At 36.4% G+C, this 27,584-nt stretch overlaps 1 protein-coding gene across 11 annotated transcripts in view; it reads left to right on the forward strand.

Moving 5' to 3' along the window:
• The first annotated feature begins 996 nt into the window (after window positions 1-996).
• The window catches only part of THOC2 (THO complex subunit 2), a 55,079-nt gene continuing 28,491 nt past the window's right edge, over window positions 997-27,584 (forward strand). For 9 of the 11 annotated variants that reach the window (XR_012630763.1, XR_012630764.1, XR_012630767.1 and 6 more), the window contains exons 1-14: window positions 997-1,170; window positions 8,070-8,128; window positions 10,383-10,474; window positions 11,724-11,775; window positions 13,971-14,041; window positions 14,797-14,918; window positions 15,729-15,862; window positions 17,522-17,688; window positions 18,317-18,409; window positions 20,848-21,003; window positions 24,452-24,624; window positions 24,761-24,956; window positions 26,688-26,729; window positions 27,439-27,480. Coding sequence is in view for 6 of the 11 variants with exons in the window: in XM_074883026.1 (XP_074739127.1) it covers window positions 1,109-1,170; window positions 8,070-8,128; window positions 10,383-10,474; window positions 11,724-11,775; window positions 13,971-14,041; window positions 14,797-14,918; window positions 15,729-15,862; window positions 17,522-17,688; window positions 18,317-18,409; window positions 20,848-21,003; window positions 24,452-24,624; window positions 24,761-24,956; window positions 26,688-26,729; window positions 27,439-27,480 (1,461 nt within the window). In the remaining 5 variants the exon portion in view is untranslated. The remainder of the gene's footprint in view (window positions 1,171-8,069; window positions 8,129-10,382; window positions 10,475-11,723; window positions 11,776-13,970; window positions 14,042-14,796; window positions 14,919-15,728; window positions 15,863-17,521; window positions 17,689-18,316; window positions 18,410-20,847; window positions 21,004-24,451; window positions 24,625-24,760; window positions 24,957-26,687; window positions 26,730-27,438; window positions 27,481-27,584) is intronic. The other 2 variants (XM_074883027.1, XM_074883029.1) reach the window with 1 other exon arrangement.

The raw sequence follows: 27,584 nt of genomic DNA on the forward strand, positions 1-27,584 counted from the left end.
GCCCCCTACTCCCTTTTCCCTTTTATGGTCACGAGTCTTTTGAGGACAATTTCTTCTCCCTGGATGTTTCCCAGATCTGTTGTCCGGCCAAGATGTCCTTTCTTATTCACCTTGTTTGAGCATTTCTGCCAGGATGTATCTATTCTCAAGGTTAGGATATCTTCTCTGTACATTTCAATCACTCAGGCCTTGTTAAATACAAGGTTAAACATTGTTTGGTAAAAGAATTTCTTAATATTTAAGGCAAAATGGATCACTAATTGTTACAGGCCTCAACTTGCAGGCATCAACTAGCGGGCATCACCAGTTTTGCAGTTTTTTGGAGAATACCACCACAGGGTTTTGGGAAAGAGCAGAGCTTTATTCCCATTACAGAATTGGCTTTAAAAAAAAAAAAACCTCTCGCTGTTTTCAAACAGTGAATCTGAATTTCGAGCTCTAGATTTGAAAAGTAACTTTTTAACTGTTCGTAACTGTCAACGTTCTTCTAGTGGATTGAGATGTAACTCGTGTTTTGTGTCACATACGCGTTAAACACACCTAACACATTCAACCTATCTGCGTGTTTCCTGAACCACGTTTCTATATATTTACAAAGTCCTTGCTTGCACTATTTTTACAAATTTGGTGAAGCGAGCTGGGTGACGAGACCACACCCGGCTCTATGCTCCACCTCCCGTTACGAGGAGGTTCCCCCAACCCACAGGAATTTTAAGCGCAGGCCGGGCTGACCCCACTGGGGGCGCGGCCCCCGCCGGGCGGTGGTTGCTCGTCCGTGACTTGGGGGTAGCCTGAGGGGCCCTGCTGGCAGCCCGGCCGTAGCGGGGGCGAGGAGAAGGCCGAGGAGAGCGCCCGGCCTCAGGGGGGCGCGGTGCGGAGGGGCGGCGCTCCGGGAACGGGGGCCGTGGGGGGCGGGGCTAACGCGCAGGCGCGTTGGGGCGGCAGGCGCAGGCGCGTTGGGGCGGCAGGCGCAGGCGCGTTAGAGCGACGCGCGCCGTCTCCCAGGGTACGGCGCGTCCGCGTCCCGTGGTTCCTCGCGGGCCGTTGCGTCCCCTCTGACCCGGGCTCGTCGCTCCACCATCCGGGCTCTCGGCGCCACACGGGGAAGATGGCGACGCTGCTCCCTGCCGAGTGGATAAAGAACTGGGAGAAAGGGGGCAAGAGCGAGTTGTGAGTGCGGGGTCTTGGCGCGGGAAGGCGGTGGGGCGCTGCAGGCCGCCGGCCTGCGGGCGGGCGGGCGGGCTTGGGCTCTGCCGGCCGAGGGGAGCCGTTGGGGGGGCGGCGGAGAGGTGGGAGCGGGCGGGGAGGACGTTGCTCGGGGCTGCGTCCTTGCTGCTGCGGCTTAGGGACGAAACGCTGGTCGGGCGAAGGGCCCCGGACGCCCTCCTGTGCGGCTCGGCCTCCTTTGTCGGTTGCTAACGACCTCCGCCGAAACTCGTCCCCCGGAACCGGGCCTAGCTCTGCTGGCGGCCGTTGCCCGCGCCCCGAGCGCCCCCTTCCTGCCTCGGGGTCCGGTTTGTCGGGTGTCGGGCTCCTCTTTAGCCGCCCCCCTGGGGTAATACGGAGCCTGAAGCGTTCTGGTTTCGCTGGCTCCATGATGTTGACCTTTCTGGCAGAGGCCGCGGCCTCCGTGCCTGCCTTTCTACCTATTCCGAGGGGACTGGCGCTGTGTTCTTTGATTCGGGCAAGGTAGGATCAGCTAGTCCTTCGTGTTCGTCTTACAAGGTAACCGCTATGCACCGAGGAGTCTGGTTGCAGCTTCCCAAAGCAATCCATGTGTTCTAGGAGCTTTCCCTTGCAGGGCCTTCTGTGTATCTGCTTTAAGCAGTCTTAACTTGGCAGGTTCACTACCCGTGCTGTGTTTCAGGAGTACATCTGTTCAGGGGTTTTTTAACCAGTTTGTCGATTTCACGTTACCGTGTTAGCTTGGACAAGGGTGTCCTGTGTACTAACTGTAGGTTTTTAAATGCCCTTATTTTAATTCTTCCATGCACTTCTGTTTTTTCCTGTAACTAAAAAACCTTACAGTTTCAAATATGGGTGTTTGGGGAATTCCTTTGAGAAACGCATCTTGATATTCACTCTTTTTGTTACTTTCCTTTGTTCATCTTTTTTTAAAAGGTTGTGCAACTATGGTAATGATCTTCACTGTGCATGAAGAAGAAGGTAGTGGGGTAGAGAATAGAGGACATAGAGCTTCCCTGCACAAAACACCATTCTCCCCAGACCCTCCATTTTGTAGTGAATGGGCCTCACTTTATAGCCATGTCATTTCTGACTCTGAGTTGTGCTAGAACCATTATCCCATTAGCATGTAAGCTTGACATATTTTGATGTGAATGATACAAGGCCAATGAAAGTCTCTTCTGTACCTTCATTTCCAAAAAATAATAAAAGTGTTCCTGAGCCCCCAAACAATGCTGAGGTTTGCATTGCTTTTTTAATCTGCTGCTTAATATTTTATGGCCATAGCTGAATTTGCATTGAGCATGGCAATATTTATACAACAAGCACAGAGACGTTTTTATTGAACTTCGATGTTTAGAAACTTTTCAAATAACAAAGAATTAAATGTATACTGATACTTTTCAAAAATACACAAATGACTATAATGAAGCTGATTGTTTTTTTATACATAACATTATACGTAGATGCATTTGTTAGCTCTTCAGTAATTGTCATTAAGTCATTTTTGCATGAAGTAGTCACATATGATTATGATTTTTATAACTTGCTCTGTTATGATCGCTCAGAATATATGGAGTTTGCGCAAGGACAGAAATTTCATAGTTGATCATACAATGGCAACTGCATTGTTTGCTTTGAATTCTCAGAACTTTTAACTAAGAGGCAAGTTACCTTAGCTTTTGACCATGATAAAACATTCTATGAATCTCCCCTCCCGCTAGAGCAGTACTTAACCCCAGTGGGAAGGAAGTGTTAAATCTGCTGTGGGACCAGTAAAACAAAATGATAGACTAAATTCCTGTATTTGTGACATTTACAATTCATTTGGAATACTGCTTAAATGCAGTTCCAGGCATCATTTAAAGAGTCGTTTGCAAAAGAGGCCATCCATTTTAAAAGAAATGTGATTGTGTCTGGAGAACTGTTATCAATTTTTGCAGTGATAGCTATATAAGCATGTGGAATATGTATGAGCTTACTTTCTAGAAGCAAAAGAATCTATCTGTAGCCCGCATCTAGAGAACTTTTTAGGAAACTAACTTTTTTTTTAGGGTATCTTCAGTGTGTAACTTTGAATTTCTTTTTCCAAAACTTCCTGTCTCCTGTTTTACTGGAGGAAAATAAAATTATGATGCTCTCTTTCCAAAATGAAACACATTAAATATTTTTAAACATTATTTAAAGTAAAAGGGGAATAAATGTAATGAAATAATTAGTTTTACTGAATTACTTATCTAATGCAAATATGCCCAGAAATATAAATCAGGTCTAGGCCTAAGTCTAGGCAACAATTCTGGTCTCTGGGTTTGTGGTTCAAAGTTAAGACAATGCATTATAGCAAGTTAGAAAAGTAGGGAGGGGAAGGGTACTGTGAAAGGACAAAACGGACATTTCTAGCAAATACAGGATTTGCAAAAATTTTAGAAAGGGGTTTTTTTGGTATTTGTTTTTTTTTTTTTTTTAACTCTATGGAAGCCTGGGCTAGTAAAGCCCATGTACGAAGTCAGAACATTCACTCTTGTATGGAGGGGTTTGTTTTGTTTTTAAACAAAATGGTGGGCTTATTCACAGGGAGACAAATACCAACTTTGTTGAAAAGTGAGGATTACAGCAAAAAAACTCCTCATAATCAGTAGAAAGAAAAGATAGGTCTTAATGGAAAAAAGTATTTATTTGCTGGAGCATGAAATGGCTTACCTAATCGAATAGATCAGCCTGAGATGGTATTTTGGCAGTTACTAGTTACTTAAATAAAAACACAGATTTATGTTTTGGGGGAATATGAAACTGTATTGCAAGAAGTAAATGATTTGGTTTTATTTGGCATTTCAGCTTCTACTGTGATTAATAATAGATGCTTAAGATGATTGCTGTATGTTTTCTTATATTTTCTTTCTGAGTAGTATGGCGATGGTCTGCCTATACTTAAAAACATACAGGATTTGTAATATTGCTGTAGTCTATGGGAGATGCTGTTACTGGGGTGGGGGGAAGGAGAAAAAAAAAGAAAAGGATTGTTTTCTAAATAAATCAAAATATATCTAGAAATATATTCTAGAAATCTAGTAAGGAAATCAGTTTTAAACTGACTGATCTTTTGCTGTGAAAAATTTGTATTGTAGAGCTTAGGTAGCAGTGACCACTTCCTAGAAATTATTCAGAGACCTTGTTCAAAGCTGTACATGCTTTGAATTTAATTAATCCAGCTACTGATGTATAATAATATATAATACAAATAAATAAACATACATCCTGTGGTAGTTTCATGTGTTCTGAGCTGCCAAAACTATAAATTGGTCAGAATGTGGTCATCTTATCTGTCATTTTCTATTTTGTTCAGACCTGTCTCTGTCTAAATACAATTTACTAAATTATGTGCATTTGTTTTGCTACTGCCAGATACTGTGTAGAAATCAAGTTGGGATCTGTGATTGCTTCTAATGCTGACCAGTCTAGACTCCTCGCAGACCTGTTTATGTGTACATGTACTGTTCTCCGTAGTGAAATTGTTTTGTGTAGTGTCTTCCACAGTAAGATGCTGTTCTATGGCTGTAGCCCACATGGACATTTATAATACACGTATAATGGCATGCGCTTGCTCTTAGACTGATACCTTGTTTTGTGATAGTTTAAATATATCAAGGGCCCTTTAGTGGGGAAATGGAGCTTTATTAATGTACTTGGCTGGCAGTTTATACAATATGTTAAGCCTCAAGATAAACTGAAGAAGCTTAACATTCTGTGAGTGTGAAATTTTAAGACTCAATCTTTCAAGCACTTCCAACACGTTTGTTACTTCACTTGCACGAGGAATGTCACAGTGTTGAGTTAAAGGGCTGAGAGCTAGGAAAACAGTTTAGTTGTAGTCTTGCCATCTTCACTGCAAAATGCAATCGATTGTACTTCAACTAGAGAACTACCCGCATCAGTTAAATCATGCATATACTTAAATGTTTGTAGGCACATGCACTTTGTGATAATTACTGTCATGTACTATGTGTGGGAGTGTAATTGAGGATGTTGCATAGGAGTTGGGAGGCTTAGGTCAGTTCCTAGCTCTGCCATGCAGACTTGCTCGGTAGGTGCTCAACACTGCTTCAGAGTTCGTTTAAGCAAATCTATCCCAATTTAGTCTAAAACATTTAGTTTTGAAACCTTAATTTTCAGAAGTGTTTCTGTGATTTTTTTTTTTTTTAAAAATATTTTACTATCTAGGTTATCCTATTTTTTAATAGTATTTTACATGTATTTCACAGTTTTAACTTTGGATGAAGAGATGTAGGTTTTAGTAGAGTAGGGAAATTCTCCATCCTAAGCTCGGAGCAATGAACTACAATTAGGGTAATAAAAGTTTCAAATGAACTCTTAACAGACAGTTTGGGTCTGTTGAACTGAAAAGTGGACCTGATAAATTTCTGTTGTCCTGGGCATTAAGTGGGGAAGTATTGTTACTTTCTTCTGAGTTGATTAATTGGACTAATATTGACATTTTTATTGTTGTGAAGATGCAAGAATTATGATTTTAATTTATGTTGCACTCAGTTGAGGCTGGATGAACTCATGTCACAGCTTGTTGGTACTGGAAGGGAGGGCTACTGCTTTGTCTTCCTTCACCAGGGCTGTCTTTACTCTGGTGCTTCTCTGACCTCCTGGTAAGCTGCTTCAACTTGCAAAGTTGGCAGAAGACTTGTTTTCTGACCACTTTCTGCCAGGTTTGTCAGTTTAACTGATTTAACTGACATGAGAGCTAGAGCTGTGTGGCCAAGAAGGGAAGAAGTATTGGTGAATGTGTCCATTTCTGCAGCAACAAGCCACTAAATCAGCTCAGCTGTACTGTCTGACAGCACCTTCAGAAAAGGTCATCCTTCTTTGGAGATAGAGTACCGGTATGAAAGAATATAAAGCATAATTATTAATGTAGATCCAAAGAGTAATACCAACATCTTCTTTTCTACTATCAAAATTTTCCCATGTAGACTTCCACAAAAAGAGAATTTTTACTTTTTTTTTCAATTTAATAATTCAGGGTTTTTTCATTAGAAATACAAAGCAAGTTGTTTTACAGACTGATTTTAAATAGGGTTTGTGTTACATTGATCAAACAGATTTGTGTCTTAAAGTAATGTGAAGTTGATAGTACTATTTTGGTATTGCTGGAAAGGGATTGGAAGATGTTAAAACTCTTATTTTTATATTAAGGTGTTCTTAAGTGAACTCTTCAACCAAGCAGACGGGCTTGTTGCTCATGTAACCTGGTTGATGATATCACCTCATGACACAGGGGTCAAAGTATGCATCTCAGTAGATAATTTTTTGGAATCGGACGTTTCACTTTACTGTTGCTTGTATACAGAGCTTAGAAATGAGTGCTTACAGGGTAACTTCTTTATGGAGGAGTAGTAAGTAAAAATTACAAAAATCTGATTTAGATCAAATTGATACACTCTGGAGACAGCTGGGGAAAAAAATCTATTGCTTCTTTAAAAAAAGTTGCACTTACCATTCATGAAAAATAAAAGAAATTACCTATTCCCCTATTTTGCTGTCTCTGTTCTGGTTATTTCCAAATATATTGCATTCTCTTCAGTAGCATTTAGAACATATTAGCCATACCATTGCTTTTAGCTGAGCTTGCATATTTCTGGTGATTACATTGTATGTGAAACCACCGGTTTTCCAGTTGTCTTTAAAGGGTTCATATACCTCGTATGTAGTAATTATAATACTTTGATTGCTGGAACAGCTGTTTAATCCTGATAGAGAGGTAATAATCTGTATAGGATACAAATAGAATGAGTAACGGATTGCTACAGAATCTTTTTTTTACTGTTTATTTTTCATGATAAGCCTCTAATAATTGTACATACCTGCCTTTTTTGAGAACATGTTTAAAAATCACTCTCACAGGAAATTGTAGTCTTGCCATCTTATGTAGAAATACTGTGTGGCTTTGATACTGCCTTCAGTTTCTGCATGTGAAAGACTTTTTGATGAAAAATATGTGAAACTTTTGGTTAAAAATTTGCAAGTGTGAAGAAACTTCTTAAGATATTCATTGATGTCTGTTATAGGTAAATTGCTACATTTTTTAAAAATATTGTTAAATATTGTTGCTTTTGAAACTGCTTTTGAAGCCTCATGCTGAGGTGACAATAGTAGTAGAGGGAAAATCCTTGTAGCTCAGAAGCATGTCCATTTCTCCGCCCTCAGTGTAGTGGAGAAGCATTTATTTTATGAAATGCACAGAACTATTATTTCATGGAAGAGTCTGTACAGTTTTTACATATGGCTGATCTGGCTGAGGGAGCCTCAGGAGTAACTAAAGATGATATGACAGAGCTTTGCATCCTATTGTGGATTCTCTTAGTGACTAGAATAGGTAAAATTCCATCTTACTGTTGATAAAGCATTGCATCAAAAAACCATGCACATAGTTTAATGTTAAAATTTTTTTACAGGTCAGAGTTTGAAAACGATCAGAGTCATAGTATTTCTATGAAAACCAAGCATTTCCTCATTGGTTAGCAACAGTGAGTTAATGCTAGTACTTCCATGCTTCCTTTCACATACCAAAATTGACTAGTGTTCTCAGTTTTCTGGGTGTAAGCATGTGTGATGTTAGGAAGAATATTTTTTTAAAGTATATGAGATATATATATATATGCGATCTATTGGGACACTTGTGTTTCTTTGCTGTGTAACTTCTGTGAATTAGTGTTTACTCCATGAAAAGTAAAATGTAGTCAGCCATTTAAACTGCCCAAATTTAAAGTTACTTCAGGTAGAACGACAACAAAAAAGGAGCCCCGAAACATTTGTGTGTGTATGCTAATATCTAACTTTTTACATTTTTTCATTTTTGTATGTTTCTTTTATTTCAGTGTGCAACTATGTCGCACTCTTGGTGAAAACAAAAGCCATGATAATACGGGTTTCAGAGGTAAGTTGTGTGGTTTTTTTGGTTGTTTTTAATTAAACAAAAAAAGCCTAGAAACAGTTGATCATGGTACCTCTGCATGTATCTGCTTGGAACATTTCATATATGGTGGCCATTAATGCTTGCTAAAGGTGGATACTACAAATAGTAAGGCAATATAATCGCCCATATTGAGGTTTGTCTTCAGACGTCCAGGTGAGAGATTTCTTAGACAGTAGTAAGTGATAGCAGGTAGTCCAGTATTTGGTCTGTGGTGTAGAAAATGAAAATCCATTTTGCAAACACAACATACAACTAGATTTTATTCTAAAAGTTAAATATGTGAACACTGATGTATGTGAGCGTGGTTGTATACTGTAAAAAGTTAGTTTTTACAATAGTACCTGAGTTACAGACTTTTTCTCCTTTGTTAGTGAAAGGCACTGCTCTCTTTGTTTTAAATTCTCACTTTAGGAAATCTTTGGTGATAAAAGAAAAATTAAATTTTTGTTTGTTTTGCTGAATCTGCTGGAAGAAAAGCTTCCATGTTACTAAGACCACAAATGTACTATGCTGTTTAGATGGTGTTTTGGGTTCTTGCTAAAATAATCATAATGGGCAATTATAATAGCAGAAAAGATAAACCAAAACATTTCATTGGAAGTTATAAATAATTTTATTAAGTAAGAAGAATTTATTATTCAACACAATAAAATCACTGTTCGCGAAGTTTTTGAAGAAAGGCCACCGGGTGTTCTCTGTTCTAGGCAGGTTGAGAACTTCTATATGCTGTTTTTCTTAAGTCCTTGCTGTCAGGATCTAAAAGATCCAGTGGGAATGACTACATAGATATATGCAGTGGCTGTATTGGAGGAATTCATAGGCAGTAGAAATAGTCCTTCTGGTGATGGAAAAACCCCTGAAAATGTGGATCATCTGGAGTGAGTACAGAGATGCTGACTGGTAAGAATTTATTTGAGTCCATGTGACCTGGAGCCAGTTCTGAAAACTGCACTGGCCCTTGCATTTCTGCCTTTTAGTTCCAGGAAAACATTTATTGAAGTCCAATATACCACAAGCTTATGGAGACAGGTCAGATTTGGCAGTGTACCTGTGTAACAATTCTCCACAATGCAGAGGCATGTCTGAGGCTACGCTTATGGCTGGTTTGGGTTCATCATAAATTATGAAACTGTGTGCTGCACCAAGCTGTACTCTTGAATTGGCCTTCAAAGTAGTAGAGTTATGTTTTACATAGGATTGGTTTAGGCATCAGTTCATCTGTATTCAAGTCTTTAGCAGTTAGTGTTCGTTGCTAGAAGCACTGTAATAGGTAAAATTAACCTGTCCAGTTAAATAAAGAAATAAATCTGCTTTTGATGCAGCTACAGTGGTCTGCAGTCACCAAGTTATTGAGTCTTTGGTTTAAGTCATTAAGATCTGTACCTTGTATACCCATTGCGTATATTGTTTATTGAGCAAACCGCATGGTACAAGTGCAGGTGAAAGCATGGGGGTTTATTTTTCATATACTAAAAAGCATAACAACGTTGTGGTGTATTATTTAAGAACAATTCCTTACAAGTCTACCATAACTGTTTTTGCAACCACACATTGCAGGATTTTTCTTAAATGCAGTCCCTCTGTTTAGTGTTTCAGCTTAATATAAGATTTTTTTAAAACAGCATTCTGGAGTTATGGGAGACTTTCCTTAAAAAAATAAAAAAATCCTTGTTAAGCGTTTTTTTTTTTTTTTTCAATTAAATTTTACTTTGTCCTAGAGAAATGGTTTTTGAAAGCATATTTGTCATGAGATACAATTTGGGAAAAGTAGTGGAATGTTTTCTATGTATTATATTTTTAGATATATATGTGTATATATATGTATAATATGATATTTATGTGAATTATAAGTTAAAGGTGTCTTTGTTGAACCAACTGCCAAGACTAAAGTTATTATGTGCAGGATTTATGTGTAGTTTTTATGTCAAGTTATTATGTGCAGTTATTATGTGTAGTTTTTCATCCCATTTTATTGTTATTCCATAAACTCTAGGGAAAGTGGATCATCTCTTTCTGTGTGCTTGTGTGAAGTCTTAGATATTGATGCTTAAATATAATCTATCAGCAGTAATAAGGTAATCCCCCTCATTGGTAAGAGAAGCATATCCTCTTTGCTTGCAGGGTGTCTGAAGTCTACAGCATTATTGTAAACATTTCTGTAAAAGTTAGACCAAGGATTACCTAACATGTTCCACAATCTGTTTTCTTTCAACAGATATCCAACAGGCTTTGTATGAGCTTGCATACCACGTTGTCAGAGGAAACTTAAAGCACGATCAAGCTTCTAATGTTCTTGGTGATGTCATAGTAAGTGTATATTTATAATAACCCCTTCCTTAGTAAACTTTTCGTTTCTTATAAAAGTCCAAATGAAAATCAAGCAGGATAATATTCAGCCGACTTGTTTTTCTGTGTCTAAAAAGTCATTCTTGTCAAGTCCTTTTTCTTGATTTGTGTGCACTTGAAATATATAGTCTGTCAGGGTTTTGTTTTTCCCTCCCTAGTTTTTGTGGTGAGGAATAGATATATTCATTTTAGCATAAATTAAAGGCTAAATAATTTTTAAAGGGCATATGAAGACTGGAAGTTTTTAATAAATGCTAGAAATAGATTTCACTTGCTTATGCAGGATGTCTGTAATGCCACCTACTGGTTTTTATAATTTATATCTTTCTTACAGCCTAACAAATGTGTCTGCCATTTTACTGTTGAGATGACTAAATCCCATGGCTGCCTTTAAAATAATGCAGCAGAGTTATTTTTGTTTGAAAAACGCTTTTTGTAAAATGCTTTGAATAATGGAGAAAGTAGGGAAAAGAGTATTTTTCTCTAAACTTCTAAGGTTCCTAAATGTTGGTGTTAGTAAAAAAAAAAAAACCAAACAAAAAACAACCAAAAAACCCAAAACCTAAGTACAGCAAAAAACAACAGAAAAAAATCTGAAACAGCCCCTCCCCCAAAACCAACATTCAAAAAAACTTATACAAATTATTTCTTATTCCTTTTAAGTTCTTAGATTGCTCTTTTGTCACGTATAGAACATTAAGAAAAAATAAGCTTTGCAGTAATCTATTTTAGGATAACCTTTTTAGGTTTTTTAGCTTCTGCATTGGGTTTGAGAGAAGTCAAGGCTGAAGTGTACCTTGCTGTTTGGGGTAGCATGTGATAATGTTTGATCTTTAGTCACTGTAGGAAATTGTAATTTGTTTGGTGCCTGAGAAAGTATAGTTCACTGTACAGGCTTGTGCTGCTCTTGAGACAGGGTAGAGAAGTGGAGTAGTAACCAGAAAGTTTTGTCCTTGGCCACTAGGTACTCTTTTAAATTACATTGAAATGTTATTTCATTACATATCAATTATTAGTACAGCATTTATATATTAGTCAATAATTGAGCCTCTTCATTATTAACATGAATTATTATTATTATAATTAGTAATAACTATTAATTAATCTGAACTTACTTTATGATGAACTGTTTTTTTATGTAATGGAATAAAAACTTTCTAAGTGTATGTATTGGAGTTTCTGTATTCACCGTGATCTCTTTCCATTTTAGGAATTCCGGGAAGACATGCCTTCCATCCTAGCTGATGTATTCTGCATATTAGGTAAGATGGGTTCCTTTCCTTTCATCATTGTAACAGATTTTGAGAAATAAATGCTTTGTGTGTTTGCTAGTTGACTTCTTCAGGAAATTTCCTTAAATCTGTAAAACATGACATTTCTTTACAAGATGTGTGTTGGTGCTTCCTCAGTGTATCTGTATCTCAGTTGTTAATGTCTTTTTGTTCTGCTTTGTTACAATTTCCAGAAGTTTACCTATTAAAGGCAGTGGAAATTGATCTCCAAGAATAGTTAAAGGAGCTAGCTTGTAAGAATGTTGGATGTTAGCTAATGGAATCAGTGACTTAGAGTTGTTATCGTTCTTGAAAATCGTCTTACTGGTGGGTAGATACTCTGTTCTTAGAATGTGTTCTGTAAATATTTTTATCTGTACAGTGACTGTAGTCACTGTGCATAGTGAAATGGAGTTTGCATTATTTGTCCAGAAATCTAAAGGCAAACGACATCATTTGCCAAGTTACTATCTGCCAACTAAGCTGGCTTTAAGGATGTGTACTACTTATTCTGGTAATAATGCCTGGATTACTGTTGATCCAAAGCTGTTTCTTTCCTGTTTTTAGAATTTTAATCCTGTATACTTTTTCCCAGATCATAGTTTTAACTGCTTGCAGTTTCTATCTTGTTCTATGTGTATCTGTTTTTTTAAACAAATTTCAGCAAACACTTTTGACAGTCTGCCCATCACAGATCCTGGTTTGTTCTGTATACTGAAGGAGTGTGGCATCTTCTGTGCTGTGGCTGCCTGTGTGGAGAGGCACCTAATTAAGTTTGCATATGCAGTCTTGGTTCTGTAACATCTAAATGATGAATTTTGACTTTATTCATAGTGTTTCATTCTGTGCACTTGTATCATCTTTTTGTAATAACTAGTTTTTATAATGCAATATTACACTGATACTCCTTTGTTTTTTTAAGATGGGTTAGAAAACTTAGGTTAGTTGCTTCTTGAACTACTTGAATAACTGAAAGCAGTGTATCTGTGTCTGACTTTTTCCCTTCTTTTTTCTTTTTTATTTTTTTCTCCTTCCCCTCAAATTAGTATGTAGCCGAATGCTGTGCCTCCACTAGTAGCAGAGAAATAGTATGGCTAAGGAGCTAGGTTTCAAACTCTGAGGCAAAGGACATCTGACAATTTCTTCCTTGTTTTTAATGAGTTTCCTCTAGCACTTTTTCCCTCTAAACAGTATTTGCTACTGTCAGGATTTTTTTTTTCTAATGTCATCATCTGGCATGTGTTTCAGTATCTTAGAATTTTGATTTATCCACTCTATCCCCTCACGCACATTCCCTGGACTAATTTTTTTCTGCAGATTGTTCTTTGGCTGGCAGGCTTGGCTGCTAGGGACCAGACTGATCTCGCAAGTCTGCCTCCACTGCCACGCTGCTACATCACTGGTTTTCAGTTGTTTGGGGGCTTCTTTCTCAGATTTTTGTTGTTAATGTTTTCTCTATGGGTCTAGTTTTTCTGTGGTTATGTGTGGGGTGGTTTTGGTGTGTTGTTTCTTTTTTTTTTTTTGTAACGGCTGTCTTGCATTCTTTCATTGAGTTTTCAACTTCTTTTGGAGCTCCTTGCTTCCTGTAATGATGTGCTTTTTTAAACTACTTTAGACAGGTATGCTTCCTTGGCCATTGTTTTATGGCCTGTTTTCCCACTTTTCCCACTTTTCCCATTATGAATTGCATTCATAAATTGACAATGCAAAAGAAAAGAATGGAAATAGTCATACCTAGTGAAAGACTGCAGACCAGGCAGTAAATGGTAGTTACTCTGAAGACACAGGGTAAGAGACTAGAACACTGCATTAAGGCTAGGATCATGCAGTTCTCTTCAGCAATTCGTATTTCTCTTATTTCGTGCTTATTATTGATTCTTAATACTAGCCATAAACCTTACTGCAGTAGAGAGAAGGGCAAAAAAAGTTACGGCATTCCTCTGGTTTCTGTTTTACCTTTTCATGAGATTTGTGGGTATGTGAGAATTGTCATGAAAATATTATGTGGACCTCAAGGTGAATGAGTAGCTGGAAAGTGGCAAGAAGCTAGCGTGTTATAAACAAACTGCTTTGCATTGTGTTATCATTAGCATTTATTGGAATAGTTATAAAAAGAATAATAAATTATTATAAATTCCAGAAGTAATGATTTCTTTTTTCTTCTTTTCCATTTCCCTTTATACTAGATATTGAAACAAGTTGTTTAGAAGAAAAAAGTAAGAGGGATCACTTTACCCAGCTGGTATTAGCCTGTTTGGTAAGTTGCACTTGGAAAGTCTTTTGGTAAAAGCATATGCCAAAATCTGACAAGAAAAATTAGAGAGTTTTGAAACTTTTTTTTTTAAAGAAGAAAAGACTATTAGAATGTTTTAACAAATTCCCAAATAATTTAAAAATGCATCTTCAAAGCATTATGGTAGAGTAATATAATATAGTTGTCCCTTGAATTCTTTAAAGAGTTTTGAGAGAACTTAAATTTTTCCCCTGTCAGTTCAACAGAAATTGTGCTTCTAAAGTGTGTTTTGAGTGGGGACTACTTCTTTATGCAACCTCCTCTGTCTTTAGAAGTGGCATGGAGTAGCCATGGAATAGGCAGTGGTGCTTTAGAAGAAGTGTGGAATAAGCTTGATTTGTAGGAAAATTCAGCATATGAAAATAAGGGTTTTCTTCCAGAATATGAGAGAAAGGGTATAAGCTTTGTAAATACAGAGTTCTTGGTAATAACATCCCTAGATGCTATGCAATGTATACTTTGTAATTGGCAGTTAGGCTCTAGAGCTTGTTTCTTCAAGGTGTTCTTGTATATAAAATCTACCACTGTAAAATTCCAATTTCAGTTAAATAGCAGTTTTGTCCACTTCTGTGTTTGAAGCAGAATGCATTGGTATTGTGGTATATCATGATATTTGAACTTTTTGTAGTCAGAACACATATGTAGTCTGAAGTAATAATCAGGTTGTTTCTAGGTCTTCGTAATTGACAAATCTGATGTATGGTTTTGGTGTTTTTCAGTATCTTGTATCTGACACTGTCCTAAAGGAGCGCTTAGATCCAGAGACACTGGAGTCATTAGGACTTATCAAGCAGTCTCAACAGTTCAATCAGAAATCTGTTAAAATAAAGACAAAACTATTGTAAGTTTTGGGGCAAGAGTTCTTTGGGAGTGGGTGGGGAGAGGCAATGGTAGTTAGTCTGGTAACTATGTTTTCTAACAAAGTGTAGTGGTTCTTCTAATACTCCATTTTCTTTAGGAAATGTGTTTTGTTGCACTTTAACTTGTCATTGACAAAAGAGCCTCTTTAGCCCTCTTAGTTTTCAAACTTGAGAAATGTAAAATCTTTTTTTAATGTCACCTATTGCTATGGCTTTTACTACAGTGATCCCATACGTGCAGATTAAACACTTAATATTTAATTTTATTTGTGACAAATGTGAATTTACAAAGTATAAGAAAACTAATAATTGTTGCATGAGTTAAGCATAAGCCTTTCTTTTCATAAATAAGCAAATGTAGTTATGTTAGTTTTGGGACCACAGGATATATTGGGTGTATGTTTGGTTTTTGTCTCTGCATCCAGTGTTTCAATATCAAAAGAACACCACTTGAAACTAGAATAGGTCCTTAAGCACAGACTGTTACAGAGCAGTTCTCCAGTATAGTGTGCAAGAACAAACTTTACTGTTACGTATAAGCATAATCTTGCTTTTAGATCATTTGCATTTGAAATAAAAGAAGAGCTGGATTTGGAGAATGCTTGCTACCTTGCAGGTATTCATTGTATTGCATGCTGTAATTTTTGCATTAGCTCAGGTAAATTACAAGTTCTTAAAAATATGTTCAAAACTACCATTTTGTATTACAAATTTAATATTGCTAAGAGCATAAATAAGCTTCACTGTGGACATGTGTTACACAATAGTGTTTAATTTCTGTTTATTTGCAGTTATAAGCAACAGAAGTTTAATTTGTTAAGAGAGGAGAATGAAGGTTACGCAAAGCTCATTGCAGAACTGGGACAAGACTTATCTGGAAATATCACTAGTGATTTAATCCTTGAAAATATCAAATCTTTAATAGGTAAGGAATTTGAAGGAATATGGGCACTGGTTTTCTGACAGAGGGTGTCTATAGACTATTGTTTGAGGTAACCTGTGGATCAAATAATACACCATACCGGCATGTAGTGTGATAGCAACACGGTAGATCACCTTGCATAGAATTATGACATTTGGAAGTTCCTGTTTCTGTGGTAAAATTAATTCTGGTAATGTTGTGTAGTTAAACTTAATTTAGATACTAAATTTACGGTACAGTCTCAGATATGCATGCTGTGATTTTGATTAATTTCAGCAGTATTTTCTGAGGATGCGCTTGTCATCTCTTAGCAGGCAGATTGGAGTGTAACAAAGTAATGCTTTTTGTTATTTTAAGGTACTCACTTCAATAAATGCATATGCTTTTAGTCTGAAAGAAGTTTAACAAGTGATTCCTTATGAAGAGAAATGAGAAGTAGTAAATGTTCTTCTTTTATCTAGTTCTGATTATGATTTGTCCATATTTCTAAGTTGAGTCTTGGTGAAAGTGTCACAAAGCGCAAAATACGTTAAAATCAGGAAATATCTGTAATTCCCTGTTTTACACTTCCTTTTTGAATAAAGAGTTATAGACAATATATTGATGTTTGCACCAGTGCCTGTTTCATATGGTGCCAGTGCAGTAAGGGTCAAAAGGCTACGCTGCTATTTTATAAAAGATAATTTTTCATCTGTCACAGAATTTTGCCTGAGACTGCCAAGTCCCTGTAATGATACTACTTGTTTCGGAAAAGAGCTAGATAAGAGGATGGTTTTGCTGGTTATCACAGTAAAAAAATACACACTCAGGTTGTGGAATTTTATTACAAAACATCTTTCTGTCTTCTGGAATTTTAAGAATTACAAATAGACTTCCTATAAATTGTCAATTCCTTTGAAGTACTGACTTGCAGTAGGTCCTGGTATAGTGGCAATGACTTTTGTGAAGGAAAGACATATCTCCGTAGTGGATGTGCCTGGATAAAACTTCTCATGGCACAATGAGGACAATAGTCTAGATGTGGATTCTCTTGATATAAGTAATATTTGTCTTGAGCGTGTCTCCTGGAGTTTTGATGAAAAAGTTTATGTAGTAAAATACAGTTATGATTACAATACTGGCTTAAACTGATCTGTGTCCTTGCTCTTGCTTCCTTCAAAAAAACCAAACTGTTCTCTGTAATGGTAGCAATAACACTGAATTGACAGGAAAGTACAACCAGGTGGATCAGGGTCTAGCTCAAACCAGAACAATTTTTGGTATGTAAAATAATTTCTAGCTCGCTGATTAGTGTGACTGCATGAATATGTGTGCCAGCACAAGGGGAGAGGAAGCAGGCAGTGCCTTTTGCTGGCACTGCAGTATTAGGGAGGTTGGGTTTTTACTTATTAAATGTTTGCTTTAAGATGGCAATTTCTAGTTCTTCTGTAATCTGAATTGGAAGTCCTGTTTTTTATCTTTGCATAGCTCAATATTCAACGTAAGTCAAAATGATCAGTGCTGTATTTACAGATGATACAGATTATTTTGCTGTAGATAAATCCTGGCTCAGTTTTAACTGAAAAGAATTAACTTAAAAAATGAATGCATTTGTGGTTTAGTAACAGAATGAAGATGAAAAATAGCAATGCTAAGCTTTTCTACTCTGTTCTTCTCCACTAGGATGTTTCAACCTTGATCCTAACAGAGTTTTGGATATTATCCTAGAAGTCTATGAGTGCAGGCCTGAATATGACGACTTCTTTGTACCACTGATAGAGTCTTACATGTACATGTGTGAACCTCAAACTCTATGCCATATCCTTGGGTTCAAATTCAAATTTTATCAGGTAATGTATTTCCATTCTTGATTTTTGTTTTTGATGGTTGGTTGTACTCGGTGTTAAACTGCAGTCAGTGATAACAGATTTTGCTGCAGATATTTATTTTTACATAGAAATTAATTTCTAAGTTGTAAAATTCCAGTATTAAAAGCAATTATTTCATGATTTGTGTGGAAGTCTCTAATGTATTTTAGAGGAGAACTCTTAGCATTTTCCAAAAGAGACAGCTGAAAACAATCTTGATACCTTTCATTTGAACTTCTGTGGTTATATAAGGACTGGCATTAACAAAGAGATTATACCTTCAAAATGAAAGACTTGTCCCCAGGAGTGAAGAGCATGCTTGCAGGGGAGTCATGGTTGACGTTTGATAAAATATTGAAGGGTTTTTTAAATGTGTGGCTGGGGATTGCATAAAAGCACCATAAGATATGAAGAAAATTGAATGGTTTTGTTTCTGAAAATTCTGATTGTCTGTTGCAGTTAAGTCTAGTGGCTTTGTAACAGCAGTTAAATAACAAGGAGAACTGTGGGTTAATATGTTTCATCTGAACTTTGAGTAACTTCTGTTTCATGACCACCTGCAGTGGCCTGTTTGCTTTTTTTCTTCAATTTGCAATCTTGTCCTTTTTAGGATCCAAGTGGTGAGACACCTTCCTCTTTATACAGAGTTGCTGCTGTCCTTTTGCAACATAATCTCATAGATTTGGAAGATCTTTATGTTCACGTAAGTGACAGTGCTACTCTGTTAAATGCCAAAACTAAGAACATTTTAACAAGGAAGCCAGATATTTTACCCTGTTCCTAAAGCTTCAGATTCAGGACATACTGTGTATATATACATTAATGTCTTTTAAAATTTCCAGAACTTTCTGATGCCACATATTCAAATAAATACACACTGAAATATGAATGCTGATAGATTTTCTTTTGAATTATCTGTGTAGTATCCTCCAGATTGTTTATCTCCTGCCTGAATAGGAGATAGGTAAAAGCCTGAGTTTGACTTAAATGCCTGAGTAACCTTCCTTAAGAACTAGACCCTCTTAAGTGTTTTTGAAAAAATAGTAGAACAATCAGCTCTTAATATTCTTTGTTTGGTTTAATAGTAGGATTTGGTTTTAAACTCTTACATATTCCTGAATTAGGCCTCTCATTCCATCTACAAGAATTCTGACCATTTGTTAGGGTGAGAAAGGAAAATGGAGTTATGTGTTCAAATATAATCAGAGCTATTTATCCTCTCCAGTCTGAGTGTCTTAACAAATAAACATACCAGTTTGGCAGATGGTAAACAGACTGTTTCAGTTGTCAACATAATTTTACATTATACACCAATTTTTAATTTCAGAATATCCATAGATATTTTAAGACTCTAAACTCTTCTGCTGAAACCAAGGAAATGAGCTCTAGCTAAAGTTATGGAAATTTTGGAATGTAGTCCTGCCATTAATTTGTGTGGCAGTTAATAGCATTAGTCACAATCTGACTTGTCAATAACTGTCTGTGGTTTCATGGGAGTATTTTGGCTAAAAATGTGTCGGATGGAGCAAGAGTAGGAGTGCAGGTCTCAGATAATTGGTGTGGAGGGAGGAGTGCATGATGATAATAATACTAGTTTGTTAAGGAATGTTTGTAAGCTTGCAAAACAAATGCTCAGACTCAGAATTACAGCGGCCTGTGCAATCTCAACTCAGACCTGTATAGGTATGGGGGTGTTTTCCTATAATCTCACAGCTAGAATGGTCACTGCATTCATTTGTACTGTTCACCTTTGTCATGTTGATTCTCAGTCTCATTTTTAATCTACTTGCACTCCAGAATCTCTCTGCCAGTCTCTGTCTTTGCATGTTTGGGATGGCATTTTTTTCCTCTTCTCAGTTCAGGCTTAATTTAACTTGCTATGGGAGTTTCAAGAAAATAATTAGCACGTAGGTGTTGAGTCTTAAGTTATATGTATTGTGTGGCTCCTATACAATAGCAGCTGTCAGGATTATCATTCATTCCAAGAATGTTCTCCCCACCTCTGCCCTCCCTCCCCATTCCAAGCCAGTAAGAACTGTCTTCTGTTTGTGTATGCATGCACACAGCCATATATAGTATGTATTGCATCCTGAAGATATGATTCACCCCTTGAAATTCCACACTAGGTATTTCTTGGTGAATCTTAGTAGGCTACCTGTGTTTTCAAATGAGATAAGTGTAGCTCTTTAAACATTTTACCTTTCCAAGTGGGATTCTGTTTTCCGCAAATTTCTATGAAATGAAGGAATTCTACTGTCTTTTCTCTGAAGGAGGTGATGCTTAGTCTTTCCTTCTACTGTCAGTTTGGGAAGAGAAAAAACCAAAATCTTCCCTTGTTAAAAACTGGAAGAAAAGGTTACTGTGTTAAAGAGGTCATCAGTCTGTAGTAAGTTTTGATTACTTATTTGCACTTAAAGTTTGAGTATGATTTTAGGAATGAAATTGAAGTTTGGCTTTGTCAGAAAAAGAGCTTTCCTTCTGTTTTGCAACTTGACCTTTTAATTTGAGTGTAGGGTTATTTATATTCCTCACCCTGATCATTCTCGAGTACAAGACTAGGCTGAGGTTTTATCATACTAGGCATCTCTTAATGTAAGATGGTTTTTAAGGAACAGATGTTACATGTGTTTAAGCCATATTGCCAATAAATAGGAAATTTTGTAAGTTTTAAATGGTATTCCTTTAAAATAAAGTGCAATCAAAATGTGTCTAAGTAGGTTACCTGATTTTTTGTGCTGAATTTTTGTTTTTTTGCATTTAGATGAGCAAGTGAAAATTTATGCTTTTGAATATTCACTTTGTTTTAAGGCACTGAATTTTGTAAATGTTATCATCAAGTATGTGTGTAACTGTCACCATATAGCTACAGCTGAATGGTAAATTGGAGAGGGGAAGGGCAATTTATACAACTAACAGTTGTGTGAAAGTAGAACAGGAGTATTTCCTATGAGTCCTTGATTTCAGAAGTCTGTTAATAGTGTACTTCCTTGTTGGAATGATGGTAGCAAGGAAAAGAATCTTTCAGGGAGTAAGTTTATCTGATTAGTAACAAGGAAGGACAAACTTCTGCTTCAGGCTCAAGTGATTGAAGTAGCAGTAGGTCACTACTCTTCAGATACAACGTTTGTTCTGTTTTTTCAGCTTCTTCCAGGGGATAATGCCATCATTGAGGAACACAAGCGAGAGTTAGTGGAAGCTAAACAAATTGTCAGAAAACTTACTATGGTCGTCTTATCCTCTGAAAAGACTGAGGAAAAGGAGAAAGAAAAAGAGAAAGAGGAGGAGAAGACTGAAAAGGTGCGTGTCTGTGAATAGTTTCCTTTACAAGAAAATTATTTTAAATTAAACATAATAATTGTTATGAAAACTTTTTTGTATTTGAAACATAGGTATGTACTTAGAAAGCTTGTGTCTGTCCTGATTGCATTTCTGTAATATTACATGTGCAAAAATGTATGGTTTGGGGTTTGTTTAGGTTTAATGGTCTTAGTTCAATGGCTGATTAACTTCTTCCCTCCCTTTTAATTTTACCAGCTCCGCTAAGTATGTCATTATATACAGCATTCATATACTTCACAGTCTTCAACAATTGTGTTTTCTAGGACCGGTGATAGTATAATCCTAGTTGATTTCTTAAAAAGAAGGACGTTAGGAAGAGTTTGTTCCTTCTCTCAATCAAGAATTGGGACTTAAAGAATTGCTAGACTTATGCATACTGGTATAATTATTCTGCATTGTAGAAAAAGGTTTTAACAGAACCTTTTTAATTGTAACTGTCCTCTCTGCTTTCCATTAGATCTGTAATTTTGTATGTGTAAACATATACTCTTTATTTAAAGTGCTACTAGGTCATGTATTGTGCATGTTGCCCTTGATCTGATCTGTTTCAGTGTGTCCAAGCCTTACTTTAAAAACAAAATCTGTTAGCAGCCTTTCTGTTGTCATCTTCATTTGAGTGTCTAAGTACTGCTCAAACATCTTATTTAAAACAAAAAAAAAAATAAAAGCTTGGTATTTGCCTTAGTTGATACACTGGAGAAGGGGGAGAGGTCCACCAGTCTTGACAGTTTCTGTTCTTAATTTCTTGTATCCTCCTGGATTCGTTATATCAATCTGTTTTGCCTACTTCTTCACATTTGTTCTACCCCACATTGATTCTGTACATCTCTGACCTTCCTTCCTCCTTCCATTTTTCTTGCCTAGCTTGAAAAAAATCTAATTTCATTTTCTTCCCTCAGGCAGCTGGTATAGTCACTGCTCTCTGGCTCTCAACTGCAGCCACATCTGCTGCTTAAACTGAGTCCTTTCACTAGATTTAAGTTTCTGAGCTCCCTCCCACTCATTATTTCAGTATCCCTTTTGATTATACCACATTGCTTTGGTCCACCTTCTCTGCAGTCAGATGAGGCTGCCTGGCGCACTCTGAAGCGTGTATGTTGCTGCGTTCTGATGCAGAACTAAACTCTCGATGGGACATGGGGAGTGTATATATTGCAAGTAATGTCAGAGGAATTAAGACAGTTTTTATGGCTAAGCTTTAGAATTAAGAACTAGGGAATTTTAAGCTCTAGCAGAAACTGCAACATTTTTCTGAAGGATTACAATGACAAGTAACAAAGCCTGAGATTGTGTGATGAGAAAATGGAGAGCTGTACTTAAAAACAATTTCTGTGACTCTTTACACAGTTATGCAGTGCATGCTGTTTCTTGAAAAGCTTGTTGCTGTGTTAGTATTTTTGTATGTGATTAGCTGTGCAGTTCATAGCAATTAGTAACTACATGTAAAAGCTGTTGACAGTCTGAGTTACTTTGTATCCAGTATGCAGTTTTAATGTACAATTTTTGATACAGTACCATGGAATAAATACCTTGATAAATGATGTTTAATGATTAAGGACTTATTTATTTTAAATCCATGAAGTGCTTGTTTTATGTGGTTAAAATTTATTGTCTCATGACATTAATGTGAATAATTTAGTATTGGCAAATGCATTATCAACTTTTGCCTTTTATGATGTATTTGACGTGGCAGAATAATAGGGAGATACTTGAGAGCTCACAGAACTCAGCAGTACTAGATTTGACAGCAGTTCCAGACTCTTCTCTGTGCTATCCATGCTTTCACTTCTGGAGAGTGTGTTTCAGAAGAGCTTGCTTACCTAGAGAGACCCAGTCCAGCAGCACGTGTGTGTGTGTGTGAGCAGCGATTGCTTTGGAAATGAAATAACATATTAACACATAAAGCCTAGAAAGACTGTATGAGTAGAAACACGGATTCTGATATAGTTAGTAATCACCTGAAAAACCCAAATTGCCAAAAATTTGGTGTTTAGTATCAAACTTTAACTGGTATGTTCATACCAATTAAATAATTTTTATGATTTTTTTTTGGTAATAATACGGCTTTTAATTTAAGAAGTCTATTGTATTGAATATGGATTTCAGCCTTCCTACATATGCTGCATAAGTAAAGCTTTTAAACACACCAGTAAAGGATCAGCATACCATTTCATTAATGTGGTATACATTAACTTTAAAAGACAGTCCTTGGCATCAAAGGAACTTGAAGTAGTTATATGGTAAATAATGTTTGTGTGTGCATTTCTAATTGCACATGTATGTTTTTAATCTTTCGGAGGCTCATCTTGTTCCGATGTGCAGATAGATATTTTCCCAAAGGAAAGGCTAAAATTTCATTACGACATAAGTTCAACATGAATATAGAGTAGATCTGTGCACTTTGTTTTGTTCTGAAACTGTTCTCTGCATGTTACTGTGTACTAGACTGCTTTCAAAACTGTCAGATGAATAGTTGCTGATGTTATAAAGAAGTTTTAAAAGGGGGGGAAAAAAAATCCTTGCAAACTATAGAACCACAAAAGCATCTGCTTTGTAATTAATTTTTGTTCTTGTCAGTCTGCCTTGTCTGTTTGCATGATTTAAATAAAACTATATTTTTACCTTAAAATGCTTAAATGTTTTGTCCTAGACTTGTACTCTTCCTTTGCTCAGTGTAAGCATCATCTTAGGCTTGGAGTTACATACAGTTAGTTTGCAGTGTACTATTCCTTACTGTTAGTCATTCACTGATAGACTTTTACCTTGGGGACCAGGGAAAACCAGTTTATTACGATAAAATATATCAATACCATGCCCATGTAAAAATGCCTCAAGACATGATCTTAATTGTAATTAACTCCTGGTTTATGGCTATATTTGAAAGTGGGTATTTGGAAAACTTCCAGTAGTCTTGCACTTAAAACTAGACTCTCCTAGAGTTGATGCTAATGTGAAACTTATGATAAAGGTAAAGGTTTTGGGTTTGGTTTGGTGGTTTGTTTTTTTTAATAATTTGATTTTGCAAGAGAAATTTAAATCCAGAACAACACAACGGGTTCTTAAATGCTTGCATTGTTCTTAAAATGTCATGTAAAGAAACAAGCTGCAATAGATTGTGACATTTTGAAAACTACACGATCAGATATATGTCAACTTCATAAACTTCTGGTTATAACTTTAACTTTTTCTTTGATCCAGATGTTAGATTCTGTGTGGACTGGTTTATTATTGCTTTTGAAGTGTGCTTGTTACCTAAATGCCTAGCTGAATTTTATTTTACATACTTTTTTATACATAGTTGAAATCCTAGGGTTTTATTCTAGCTGTGGATTACAGTGACATACTGCTTAAGGAGAAATATTAAGATGAGTATGAATACACTTTTTCATTGTTTGTTATCTTGCAGCCTCCTGATAATCAAAAGCTTGGTTTATTGGAAGCTTTATTAAAAATTGGTGATTGGCAGCATGCACAGAGTATTATGGATCAGATGCCTCCGTTTTATGCTACTTCACACAAGTCTATTGCAATTGCCCTTTGCCAGCTTGTACACGTGACAATTGAACCTCTGTACCGCAGGTAAAGTGAAAAGTAGAATTCTGTTGCTGCATAGGGGAAAACTTAACTTATAAGCATGAATTCACGAATAAGCCTAACTGTATTGATACATTTATAAAATTTTCACTTCTGTTTCATGTGAAATCTTATTTTTCAGAGTTGGTGTACCTAAAGGAGCTAAAGGGTCACCAATTTCTTCTTTGCCAAACAAGAGAGCACCAAAACAAGCAGACAGCTTTGAGGACTTGAGAAAGGAAGTGTTCAACATGCTTTGTTACCTTGGTCCTCATCTCTCCCATGATCCCATTTTATTTGCGAAAGTGGTGCGCCTCGGAAAAGCATTTATGAAAGAGGTTGGTATGACACAACTGCTTGTCAAAACTTGAAAAATACCAATTCCTCTGATGTCAAAAAGTGCTCAAGTCTTACTAATTGTGTATATATTCAAATACTGAAACATAAAAAATTTCTCTGACTAAGGACAGATTTGGAGAATCTTACTTTAATTCTTGATCGTTTTTATGATCAATAAACATAAACATTTTAATGAACAACTTAAGGCACTTTAGCTTTATAACCAGGAGTATTTAGTGATAACTAATTTCTCATTATGGTCTTCCATCTGTTAAAACATTATCTGTGTATGGATATAATTTTTAAAAATGGACATATGATACTAATTGCATGGAAGCTTTTAAATTATTAGAGTGACAGTGTAGACAGTGGGGAACAATAAACTAATACATATCCATTACTTAAAATAGTACTTTCTATTCCACCTGTTAGGTTCCTTGGGAAGTAGATGTTGTTGTATGTTTTTAATTAGTGGGGTGTCCCCCTGTTCTGCCACTTAAAATGCTGCTATTCTTGAACAGTCTCTGGATGCCCACAAGGATGTGGAGATCTAAAACGCCCTATAAAGCCGGAAGTCACCAACTTTAGAAGTAAAATGGCCTCTTGGGATTTGTTGTTGTCTTTTGACCATATCTTTACCACGTATATGTTGAAAGATTGGTAGCATGACCTGTTGCAGGTTGAATTTATATTCTGAACTCCCTTGGAATGTACTCAGTAGCTCAGACTGCTGAGGCTAGTGACTTCTTTTGCTACTTTTCTGGCAATTTGCTGTTTAACTAGCAATTCTTGTTTTATTTTCAAGGCAACAGTAGAGGTGTTGGGTTTTTTTTTTTTAAATAGTAGCTCAGAGAAACTTTGGAATTCATAGTTTTTGAAATAATTTTAAAAATAATTATTATTAAAAACAAACGCACACCCCCCGCCAACTTAAACATTTACAGCTGAAAGTTGGAGAGGTTGGTTGATCTAAATGATACTGGAAGGGAGATTTTTTCAGTTTTATAGATTTTTTTTTTTTAATTTAAAGTATTTTTTTAATTTCAACTACAACTAACAAATACTGGCATGTTCAAAATATACATACCACCTTAGGGGAAGCTTTCATGTCCAGCTGTTCTTGATGCAGAGCAAAGAACACAGATGATTCTTGGGATTGAAGATCTTTTTGTCTAAATTTAACAGATTTTGGAAAGAGTTTGCTTTCATCAGGTTCCAATATGTGATGATAGGGTGACAATAGCTACACTAAGTTTGGGTTCCAGGTAGTCTTTGTAATAAAATCATGGTAACTTCAAACATTTCCATCTTTCCCTACTTCCATATCTTTGTAGGAGGTATAATTTCTCAGCATCTTCTCACCCAGAATGATAAGATTTCCCAATGGTTAATACACTTGCTTTATAGCATGCTTATTTCTTGCTGGCCCATGAGTAAGACTGATATTTGAGTGATAGGCTGTGTTGCACTGACAGTGTAGCTAATTTGGAAATTATAATTTCAAGGGAGTAACTAATTTTACTGCTGTCAGCAGACTATTAGGACTACTTTGTAATTAAGTTCAAGTGCTGAAGTTTTGTGAGAAAGCCCTTGTTTCTTTGTGGATATGTACAGTAGAATGGAGATTACTTGGTTATAGGAATCTCGTGCAGTTTTACTGTAAATATATGGATATGATAGTTTAATGTGTTTCTGACAAGAATGAGCAACATTTTAGCTATTTGCTCTAGGTTGGAACTATGAAGAAATTCGTCAGTGACAGAGTGGTTAAGGTAACATAGGGAAAGTTACTTTTAATGCACTATTGCCATCAGCATGTTGTAGTTATGAAACTACATTTAACACACGGTAGAAATACTTATAACTGGAGATGATTTGACTGTAAGTTAACCCATACAGTAGTTTAAAAGTTAGACTACTAACATTGCACTGCAGCTTTCATGCTTAAGTGTACCTTTAAAATAATTGTGCACTTACTGGTGTGATAGCTTAATATGCTTTTCATGGTGAGTGAAACAAGAAGAGAGAAAAGAATGTAATTTAATAATGAAGACTAAAAGCTTAAGAAGGTATTATTGTAAGAGAAAGATGGGGAAAATAATCTATGGCTGTTGATAATTGGGTTGGATGTCCTGGGTGGTTTGTTTTTTAGGTAGAAGGTGAATGCTTAGGGCATTTTTTTTTTCCTCTCTCCGGTAAGAAAATTCAGTATGTCATATATAATAGTAAGTTTCCTTGGTATTTTAGTTATTACCTCTTTTTGAAGAAAAGTGTACAAAGCCCCTATATATGTAAGCAGTGCATTTCAGCTGTGCGTTTGAATTTCTGTTCAAAAATATCTTAATGCTGACAGATGTGGAAAATTAAACATCTACTAGGCATGTGGCCCTTCAGGTTTATGCTTTTGCTGAGGTAGCCTTGTTCTGAAACTAAGTGTTCGTGTTATTTATGCTACAATTGACATGATTGTCCTTGTTATAGTTTCAGTCTGATGGAAGCAAACAAGAAGATAAAGAGAAAATGGTGAGTTTAAAAGGTGTTAAATAACTGTACAGCTCTTCTTTCTCTGTAGAGTTTTATGCTTTAACAAATATGTTATACACCTGTCTTGATTTTTATCGGCAAGT

Source organism: Strix uralensis, chromosome 13, assembly GCF_047716275.1.
Source record: "Strix uralensis isolate ZFMK-TIS-50842 chromosome 13, bStrUra1, whole genome shotgun sequence".
NCBI classification, from domain to species: domain Eukaryota; kingdom Metazoa; phylum Chordata; class Aves; order Strigiformes; family Strigidae; genus Strix; species Strix uralensis.